The following is an 11,791-nucleotide window of genomic DNA, read 5'->3' on the forward strand; positions in this document are numbered from 1 at the left end:
CCATTTTCAGAAAGTTTTAACTCTGCCTATATCACCCGAGTCACAGAAAATAATCGCTTGACTACGAGTTTTTGATTAAAATTATTAGATGATAAGGATCTTGACACAATTTTTAGATTTTTTTTTTGCAATTATTTCGAGAACAATTTTTCCAGCTCTATATACCACAATCGAGGTTTGAACCTACTATATAAGACCAAGTAAAGACTTATTGCTAAGCAACATTGTCAGATCACTAATGACGCAGATCATATTTTGTTTTATCTTTGCGCATGCGCTGCTGCAAGTACACAATAAGATTATCTAAGCATACGAATACCAAACGATACATAATATACAGAAAGATATTCTGTTTGACATTCAACCTTATTATAATATTCACAAAGATATCATTATAAGTGTTTGCGGATGACCTTTTCATTTGCTTTATCAGTTTTATTACCTCTTATTACTAACTCTACGTCTTACGTAGGCGAACAACGCGCAAACGCGGCGCGGCCGCCGCGCCGCTTCGCGTCTAAATCGCTCACGTACGAGTAGGACATACCTATACGTATCAACGGTTTCTTGCATTCATTTTCATTGCGTGCATGAGAATATAGTTAGGCAAACCCAAGGGAAGAATATCTATATACTCAGCGACAGTCAGGCGGCACTCAAAGCGCTTGAATCGCACAGAGTGGACTCTAGACTGGTATATAATGGCGTCCAAGCTCTGAACCAGCTTGGAAGGCAAAACAGAGTGCAACTGGTATGGATCCCAGGGCACGAGGGATTCATAGGCAATGAAAATGCAGATGAACTTGCCAGAACCGGATCTGAAAGCAACTTTATAGGTCCGGAACCATTCGTGGGGCTCTCACAGGGAACCATCACAACGGCTATTAAAGACCATGCCAAGACCAAACATCAGGAAGAATGGAACAGTCTGACGGGTCTAAAGCATGCAAAGCTCTTCATGCAAGGAGTAGACTCCGGCTGGAGCAAAAAGCTTTGGAAACTTAGCAAAAGACAACTCCAAATCATAACGGGGGTGTTCACTGGTCATTACGGGGTCAAGGGAATTCTGACCAAGATGGGACATTCTGACAACACCGATTGTCGTATGTGTGGCGAAGAGGAAGAGACAGTGAAACACTTAATGTGTGAATGTCACGCCCTCGCCAGACAAAGAATGAAGGACTTTGGAGCAGGATATCTGGAACCAAAGGACTTTAAAACGCTACCCATGAGCTCCATCATCCGACACATGGATATGGTGGGAAAAGCTCTTGAGTAGCTGACGGATCTTCTCCAGGGGGTAATTGCACAAAAGATCCCTATGGGTCGAAGTGTATCCGTAAGGGCCCCCGAAAATAATAAGATAAGATAAGATCAACGGTTTCTTTCATCCTCGCCGGGCCGCGCCGCGCCGCGCAGCCGCCGCGCCGCCGCCGCGCCGCGTTCGCGCGTTGTTCGCCTACGTAAGCCGTAGCGTAAGACAATAGAGTGCAATGAAGCACACTTAACTAAGCCACTGCTTATGATATCACTAGTTATCTGAGTTATGTCACATAACACATTCAGTGAATTACCTGTCTTTGAATTATTTGCAGAGAGTGGATTTTGCCTACAGTGAGTGAATGTACGAAATGATTTTTACCGTCGATACTGTTAACATTTAGGTATATACTAAAGCTATAATAATCTTATATTACTTACAATGTCGTTACTTAGTGATACAGTGTTTATTAATTGAGTTACATTGTAATTACTACGTACCTAATCTTTATCTGTGCAGCTATTTATTTAGAGATTTTATATAAGTACCTACTTATACTTTGTCGCAAATAGATAATATAGATATGAATAGTCTGAGTTGTTGACTCAGATATCCTTATCATCTTGTAAGGATGAGAGAGAGCACAACTTATCGACTACACAGTTGAACTACACGCGTATATGATGCAAACCTGACTGATAAATACACAGTGAAATCAATAACCTGCATATTCAAAGTATTACAAAACCAGACACAATGGCATCATAATTAATAATATTGATAAATTTCAATAGTCATTTTGACTACTTTTAATTTAAGTGTTGATTTCGTAATAACATATCTATTAATGTACGTACTTGTCTCTATGGCAAATTTAAGTACTTGAAAATTATCAGACACTTGATACTTAAAAAGAAAATATTGAAGTTGAAATGGAGGAGAAAAGTAGCAAACCTGATGAAGCTGAAATGAAACAAATAGAAGCGAAGACTGGAATAGATCTGGACACAATTTTACTAGAAGATATTGGACAGTTTGGATGGTTTCAGCTTCGGACAGTGGCGTTGTGTGCACTTGCAGTGATATTTAGTGGCATCGCTTCCTCAGAATTTGTTTTCACAACGGCTAGGATAAACACCAGGTATGTAGGTATATGTATCCAATTTGAGGAAAAAGAAGTAGAAAACCAAAGTTTCGAAAAGCAGATATTGAAATCTGATTGTAATCCGAAACATTGTTAGAAAATTAGGGAGATGACTATAATAGCATCAGGAGCAATGAAAAACCTCAGCGTTTCTTTACAGATGTCTTATTCCCGAGTGTGAATCAGGCGAACAAACCAACGAGTTTTCGCCATCTTGGATTACGAATGCTGTTCCGCCTTCTGGCACCTCATTCAATAATTGCCGGCGCTTTGCTAATGTTTCTGCCGACATCTTTGCTAACGCCACTTGCTCCGCTACACTCTTCGACTCTAACCATATTGTCGGCTGTGAGGAATTTGTTTATGAGAATACTGACTCCGTAGTTTACACTGTGAGTTCGTGTTTTCGATGACATTGATACTTTTGTCTTAGGACCGACTTCCTCGTCGATTAATTGCTTTTAGCATTTTTTTTTTTGTAAAAGTATGTTGATTTTTATTTATCTTCAATAATTCCTGTCAAAATGATAGTTATTTTCTCGAGAGTCTGTTACACTTGTTTATATATTGATATAATTAACATGGTTTTCCAGTTTGGGCTGGCTTGCCAGGAGTGGGAACGTTCCCTTATTGGGTCCGTGCGTAAAATTGGCACCCTTATTGCACTACCCATCACAGGTAAATTATCTTTTTACGCTGACAGGCAGTGCAGGCTTTGACTACTTAATCTATAAACTGAGAACAGTACTCAGTTATTGAATTTTTTTTTTACCGTGTAATCATCCCATTTTGTCATTGGAAGATAAAAGCTGTTTGATATTACAATTTGTTCTTGTTGTTTTTTCTTTTCTATTATCTGATGTTGACTGCAGGATATGCGTCGGACCGTTGGGGAAGGCAAACAGCGCTGGCCGTCAACGCCCTCATACGCGCCTCCCTAGGATTGACTCGTTCCTGGGTTAATACGTACGTGAGCTTCACTGTCTTACAATTCTTGGAGTCCGCTTTTGGCTCTGGCGTCTTCACCAGCGCTTATATTTTGGGTAAGACTTTCATATTTGTTTTACTTTAAAACCTAAAGTACTAAATATTTGTCAAACAAAAACAAAACACAACTTGATCAAAGATGTTACAAACATTTATTGATTTATATTTGCATTTCTTATTACATGCAGTGATGGAACTCGTTGGCCCACGCATTCGAGTTGTTGGTGGTGCATCCATAAACACATTCTTCTCTGTTGGCAACGTCTACACGGGTCTAGTTGCTTGGGCGGTTCACGATTGGCGTCAACTTACCCAGGTCCTGTATGGCCCAATGCTCATAACCAGTTTTTCACTCTGGCTCGTCCCAGAATCAGTCCGCTGGCACATGAGCAAAGGTCGCTACAAAGACGCCGAGGGTGTTCTCAAAACCGCGGCTCGCTTTAATGGAACACGCCTGTCAGAAAAATCTTTAGAAGCTTTAAGTAAAGCAATAAATGAAGAAAAGAGGAAGAAAGCTCTCAAAACAGTTGAAAAACCAAACGAGCCCTGCTTAATGTATAAAGTGATCAGGAATAAATATGTCCTGATTCGATGTATTGTGTCACCCGTTTGGTGGATGACTTACACTTTTGTGTATTTTGGCCTCTCGGTCAACGCTGTTAACATATCTGGTAACCGGTATCTGAACTACGTGGCTGTGTCGGCAGTGGAGATTCCTGGATACTGGACTTCGATGTTTTTGTTGGATAGGATTGGGAGAAAGCCTGTACTTATCAGTGCGTTTTGGATATGCGCCATCTGTCAAGCAACATACATCTTCCTTCCTCCAGGTAATTCTAATTTAGGTATACATTAGGTAATTTTTGCTGAAATTTTATTAAAAGTAAGATTTTGAGTCATAGAAATAAATTATACAAATCAATGCGATTATAATACAAATGATCCGGTAAGTCAATCCCCGTCAAGCAGTTTTTAGTTTGACAGAACATGTCGAAGTTTTCACCGCTCGAGTACCTATTCTTGAACGTAATAGGTATTCCACATATTTGATTTCAGTATCAATATCAAAGTACCGATATGGATTGAGTGTATTGATCCTATCCTTAAAATCTATATTTGGTTTCAGGTTATTACGGAATATCCCTGACGGTGTACCTAATTGGCCAGTTTGCTATCGCAATGGTAACGGCAGCGGTGTACGTGTATACGGCAGAGCTGTACCCGACCAGGCATCGCCACAGCCTCTTGGGCTTCTCTTCCATGGTTGGGAGAATCGGCTCTGTTCTAGCTCCTCTTACTCCAGCCATGGTAAGGATGACCCAGTCGTCAAATCGATCATATTTTCGAGCGATTTAATTAATAATAATTCTCCAGAAAGGAACTTATATCCAAACTATAAACATAATTTCGACATTGATGCAAATTAAATTTATAGTGTAATTTTTATCGTGAAATAAATAAATCTAAATCTATAATATAAATTCCTGTAGATTAGTTTAGGATAATTTATATTGAAATAGGGATGATGACACATGTTGAATTTTATAACAAAATCTAGTAAAATAGATAGCAAACGAGCAATTTATCACAATAATGTGGATATTAAAATAAAATATTGAAAAATTACAAAAATAAAGGACCTGAAAGTTTCAAAATTTAAGTTTTTTTTACTTCCAAAAACGATAAAAGTAAGGGTACCATTCAATTCCTTACATTTCATCCAAAAAAATATTGTATAGCAACTATATACATAAACGCAATATTTCACTGACAAAAATGCAATTTTCTTGTTTTGTCCATACTACAAGATCCCAGAGACCTTGACGTCACGGCCTCTGGCCGTTTTGTATAGGGCGTTTCGCGAGTGAAGTGCGACTGTCGGCCTTTGACTACAATTTCTGACTTTTGTGTTACTTTAATGCAATGGGTCCCATATAGACATTTGATCCTAAAAATAAACCCGATCGATTGATACCATAAATGAAAATTAGTCATGTAGCCTATTGTATACTATGATAATAAATATCTAAGTCTAAATTTAATGTCCATTAAGTATCATTTATGTGGTTGCACCATTTAAAGAAAGTAAAATCTGATTGCATTTTATACAAAATATTCTGAACTGTTTGTAAAAGCTCCAGATAATTTATTTGAAACGCATGATATATATTTTTCCATGGTACTTTTTTTGGGATGACAGTTAAACATAAATGAAGTAGTGATGTGTCTTAATAGCTTAAGACTCTTTTGGTCATGCCATGGCTTTCTGTGGCAAAATGTTTTCCGGTTAAAATACGCAGTACAATATTCCTTGCCTATTAGGTTATCACCTAAAAGGTGGCTTGGTAGGCTAATGACCACTATGAATGTTTAAATTTGTCTGAATTACTGACGAATAATATATGATTTTGAATAACTTTTGATCAATGTAAATATTATTAAGAACAGCAAGCCAATGATTATGATGATGATGATGATTTGTTTACAGGGCCAATCTACATTCGAGGAACTACCTTTTGTACTGTTTGGAAGCTTTGCTCTCATCTCAGGCTGCCTTGTATTCATCACACCTGAAACACTTGGAGCCAAGTTCCCTGACACCATGGAAGAAGCGTCGGATATTGGCCAAAAGAGAGATGCTGAATAAATATGCTAGAAAGTTGCTAATCGGGTGATGGAATTAATGAATCAGAATTAATTAATCGGAAATGACTAGAATTGATTTGGCATGGCGAAAAAGTTTAATAAGGTTAGGCGTGTTAAGAGTTAAGAGAAACTATGGGCCAAGGGGGACATTTCCCGGGAAAATAAACAGATACTTAAAAATATTAAAAACTAAATTAAATGATGATTTTAAATTGTATTAACTTAAAGATACTTAGGTAGGTACGCAGAATGACTTTCCTCATACGGTGTTTCTCACCCGATCTGTGAATCTAATAGGCTTAAGCAACGAGATTTTTAAAGTTTTTCAAAACAACTGTTATTTTTATATTTTACTTTCTTGTCTAAGAAAGATAATTACTAAACGTGTGACAACGAGGCAGACACAGGAAAATGGAGACTAATGTAGAACCTGTCACGTGATATCATGTCCTTTCGTTTCAATTCAAATTATCATTTGAATTCCCAAGAAATTTACAATATTTTGAAATAAATCCACTGTAGTTTTCTCTGGCCCCGTCTACGGCGCCAGTCTGGATATGAACTCATAACACTTTTATGAGCACAGGACGGCCACAGATAATATGGCGGGCGTTAAAAACGGCGGTACAATCGGGCTGTGCTGTCATCTTAATTAAAATCTACTATTTATCGCTGGTAGCGGTGGACAATGACGTAATAGTTGGTTCGTTCAATTGTGTTTATTGTTAGTTTATTGTGGTTTAGTGACATTTTAATAATGTGTAAAAATCGTGAAAGTTTAAATCAGTATAGTGATATAATGTTTCTTCTTTTCTAGGTACTTGTTAGTATTTGTAGTGCAATGACCTTGATAATATCCATACTTATATTTCAAATGCGATAGTATCTTTGTCTGTCTGTTACCTTTTCAGGTTTTAACCGTTGAACCCATCCACACTAGACACACTGATTAACGTCACCCGCTGCGCCGCGGCGGTTTAGTATGAAACTTTCTATACAATAACATTTAGCGAACTCTTTAACGATGACAAACAGTTTGGTGCAACCGACCCTTACTCGTATTGACCTTACAGAATATTTACTTTTTTACCCTATAAGTACTTAATCAGGCTTCTAAAAATTCACCAAAGGCTCAAGTCGTACCAAATTTGGCTTCGGTCCGGCCTAGCATTACGGTTTCCGTTTGACCCTGCCTTTCTTTGAGCGGACTCACGGCGAATTCATCTTGAATTATGTTGCGGAAGTGTTTCCGAACTCGTTTGTTGTTAATATTGCCTTCTTTACTCTCGCTTCGGACGAAGCAATATAGGCTAGGTCCACTGATTAACAGTCCGGCGGGCGATATCGGCCTGTCAGTTTAGTTTCTTCAGAACTGTCAACTTTTTGTTCTAACTGACAGGCCGATATCGTCCAGCGGTTTATGGGCCCCTTTATGGTCGATCCAGATTGTTTTTAGGATCAAATGTCTATATGGAATGGCATTAAGCAATATAAAGTTCATAAACGACAGTCAAAGTCCGACAATCGTTGACTGGTATTCTTTTATGTTCAACTTATTTAAAAAAAAATGGTTGTCTGTAAAGTCGGTTGACGGACGATAATTTTGCGTGATGACGTCATAAGAAAACATTGATGAAGAATTGCATACTTTTATACGTTACCATGGAGATCCGTCCACAACTTTGCCATGGAGATCTGTCCACAACGTGACACTTTTTCGTGCATGCTACCGGTGTTCATCGATTTATAAGACGTTATCACGTCAAAAACGCTTTCAATGCGTCTGGGTGAGCCAGGTTCTTATCTATTCCGAATTTCAAATCAATAGCGTAAGGAGTTCTCAGGATATTTAGCAATGTGACAGACAGACGGACGGACAATTTAGAGGTCACGTTTGCACTGGTTGGTATGTCTATATATAAGTAACTCTGAAAGCGATGGCATTACAGGGTTATATAACTATTTTTAGATTTCCTCGTACTTTGAAGTTACGGTAAATATTTGAAGGGTTGATATTAAATATTCGGTCTCTGAAATACTTTAATGGTTTTAACGGTGCTTTGATTTGTCTTTGATGATGAGAATTACTTGGAACGCAGTTTTATAAAAACATGTTATAGAGTTAAATATTTCATTATATTTAGAATAGAATAGAATATAATATAATTTATTCGTAAGCACAAACAATACATAATATAAAAGAAAACACAAAATAAGATTAAAGTGCCACGAAATGGCCTCATCTCAGCATGTTGCTGGCGGCTTCCAGTGCTGGTGTTCCGATTTCGTTATTATAATATTAACTCAAGAGTTGAAAAGTTTGACTAACATTTGAACTATGATATTAATTATAAACTATGAAGGTAACGTCACAAATAAATTATTTCATACTAACTTATTATGATAAATAACTTCGAAATACCTATGCATCTAGGGTATTTATTGCACAAAAAAAATACAATCGTACAAGAAACTAAACGTTAAAATTAAAACTAAAATAAAACAAATCTTAAACAAAACTTATAAGTAAAAAATGCTCCCCAGGTCACCTTCATCATGCGATATGGTGCCCAGAAGGCTGGCAGCGTTACCTTTTTGGATGGCCAATGTGATATTATTGCATGTTGATATTAACAGTCAAACATTAGATAGGTACGAGTATAACCGAGCCTTGAACTCTGAACCTCAATTGTAAAGTACTAAAGTGTAAAGTCACGTTGAAAATCGCTCTAAATTGCTTAATAAACTCATAATTACAACAATTTTGTCGTAAAACTTGTCAACTCACTCTAATAAATCATTTTCACCCAAGTAATCCAATCAAATCGAATTCTTTGACATAAACTCAAACAACAAAGTTACGAAACGTATCAATTAGAAACTTTTACACCAAATCCAAATACAGTAAATTGCTACGATAAATTTGTAGCTTATGCCTTTTCGTGTTTAAAATTGTAAAATTTTCCTTATTTACGATATTCTGATAGGCAATGGGGTTTCGCCAGTTGTCGTCAACAATTTATTTTAATGACCGGCCACTGCCCGTGCCCGCGTTTGTGAAAAACTGTATTGCCCGGTTTACACGAAGCCAGTGCATATACAGGTACAGTCAGTAGTAACTAGTGCTAAAAGTTATTTTAACTTAAAACCTTATCAGTCAAAAGTTTTAAAGTAATTAACTTGAAGTAAATTAGTGACTTGTATCAAAGTTTTGGTCTAGGCTTTAGTAACACTACACTCTTTACATTTTAATTAGCTGTGGATAGAAAGGTTTCAAACTTGTAGAAAGTATTTTCTGATTAAATCATTATCACAAACCGAAACAAAAAGTTTCAATAATATTACCATATATTTTAAGTTTTCATTTATGGTGTTAGAATGCTTTGCTGCGTAAAATGTATATAAATTATAAACATATAACCACAAACTAAAAGTTTCAATAAAATAGACACAATTATGTATTATACTTTACGTTTTAATGTATGCTGTAAGAATGCTCTTTTACGCACTAACAGAAACTTTGTAACTAACTTTATCCTTGATAAAGTTTTAGATGACAGATGATCAAAATTATTTATTACACTTAACTTATTGTACTTTATTTGCCAACTTTTTTGTTCAAATCACTTGTCACAATAGTAATATTTTTAAATATTGCCTCGTGTAAGCCGGTCATTACGCGCTACGGGGACCGGCAATTTTTCACGCGGCGACGCGATAACGCGCTCAGGTGTTGGAATGATTTGTGACCCCTGACCGCCGCTTCTTGACGTTTAACAAACACAAGGAAGGTTTAGTGCAGGAGGCATGTCTGTTTTACAAACACAAGGAAGGTTTAGTGCAGGAGGCATGTCTGTTTTACGAACTAAAAAGTGGGAAATTATTTTACACAATTTATGCAATATTTCATAGTGTAAATTAAAAATCGGCCAAGTGCGAGTCGGACTCGCGCACGGAGGGTTCCGCACCATCAACAAAAAATAGAGCAAAACAAGCAAAAAAACGGTCACCCATCCAAGTACTGACCCCGCCCGACGTTGCTTAACTTCGGTCAAAAATCACGTTTGTTGTATGGGAGCCCCACTTAAATCTTTATTTTATTCTGTTTTTAGTATTTGTTGGTATAGCGGCAACAGAAATACATCATCTGTGAAAATTTCGACTGTCTAGCTATCACGGTTCGTGAGATACAGCCTGGTGACAGACGGACGGACGGAAGGACGGACGGACGGACGGACGGACGGACGGACTGACGGACGGACGGACGGACGGACTGACGGACAGCGGAGTCTTAGTAATAGGGTCCCGTTTTTACCCTTTGGGTACGGAACCCTAAAAATGTAATACAATAAATTTATTTATCATTATAATACTAATTCACCTCCCCCCTCCAGATGCAAAGGAGCCCATCACGCTCGCCGCGTTGCCACGTTGAACCGCGATGGACAACCTTTTCATAAGAAACGACCCGGAGCAAAGGTTATGACCACTCTCCCTCAAACAAAATGTAATTATGTTTAGGGCTATGTATCTTATCTATACATTTTCTAACGTGTTTACGTGATTTTTGTTAGTCACTTTTAAAGTAACATTCACAGTGGGGTGGTAGGTACAGCTACGAGTATGATAAAGGATGACTCACGCTAGACCGGACCGTGCCCGGGCCGAGGCGTCCGACATGTCATTTTCTATGACGGCTGATCGGTGATCACGTCGTGCTTTCCATAGAAAACGGAGCGCCGGAAGCTCCGGCCCGGGCCGGGCCCGGTCTAGCGTGAGTCAAATGCTGGTGAGATGAAGATTTGATCTTCTTGAATTTCGTCCTTTTTCCGCTGATGCAGCGACGCTTGCAGTCGCAGCCTGAATGTAACCTTTAATAAAAAGGTAATTGTGACAGAGGTCTAAATAGTAATTGAACGATATTTTAAAAAATCCAGAAAGCTTCCATCAACGTCGAACAACAATCTGACAGGTGCGACACCACGGTGACAGGTGCGACAATTGTCGACATCACTGTTACTGACGTCATAGGCCTCCATAGGCTACGGTAACCGCTTACCATTGGACGGGCGGTGTGCTTGTTTGCCGCCAACATTTTAATTTAAATAAAACTCCATTATATCGCCAGTAAATAAATACTTATTTTGCGAAGCTATAATGACAATTGTCACAAGAAACGACAATTAATTGTCACGAAATTCCGACACAGAACTCATTTCTTGTCAAGAATTACCGAAAGTTCTTTTAAATCTTGTGACAATTGTCATCATCATCATCATAAATTTATAATAATAACATTGAAATAATACTTCCTTATCATAAATATTATAGTATGCATTTTTACACACTAACACACACACACACACACACACACACACACACACACACACACAGTGTAACTCTCTGTACAATTTGTACCTACCAATATATAGATTAAGAAACTAGTATAAGTAACGAAACTGGGTCCTGTAACACAGGGTTTCCTAGATCAGGACACAGGGACGTGATTATGTCTAAATTTATACAATAAACTTTTTTCATTTTCATTTTCATTTTTTCATAAACTGCGCAAGAGAAATACCTGTTTTTTGCCGATATAATAAAGTTTTTTAAATAATACAATGATGGTGGCAAACAGAAATACGGCCCGCCCGATGGTAAGCGGTAACCGTAGCCCATGGATGCCTGTGACGTCAGCAACAGTGACATTTGTCGAATTGTCGCACCTGTCACCGTGCTGAAATAGGGGCCAG

At 37.9% G+C, this 11,791-nt stretch overlaps 1 protein-coding gene and 1 long non-coding RNA gene across 2 annotated transcripts in view; one reads left to right on the forward strand and one right to left on the reverse strand.

The window, feature by feature from the left end:
* Positions 1–11,791, reverse strand: part of LOC134651505 (uncharacterized) — a 310,205-nt gene that overhangs the window by 289,058 nt on the left and 9,356 nt on the right. The gene's annotated exons all lie outside the window — the stretch shown is intronic.
* Positions 2,184–6,039, forward strand: LOC134651866 (organic cation transporter protein-like). Its single transcript, XM_063506988.1, has 7 exons — positions 2,184–2,402; positions 2,566–2,797; positions 2,999–3,083; positions 3,278–3,448; positions 3,581–4,222; positions 4,519–4,700; positions 5,881–6,039. The coding sequence occupies exons 1-7, from the start codon at positions 2,194–2,196 to the stop codon at positions 6,037–6,039; spliced, it is 1,680 nt and encodes a 559-aa protein (XP_063363058.1). The 5' UTR covers positions 2,184–2,193.

Source organism: Cydia amplana, chromosome 10 (genome assembly GCF_948474715.1).
Source record: "Cydia amplana chromosome 10, ilCydAmpl1.1, whole genome shotgun sequence".
Taxonomy (NCBI): domain Eukaryota; kingdom Metazoa; phylum Arthropoda; class Insecta; order Lepidoptera; family Tortricidae; genus Cydia; species Cydia amplana.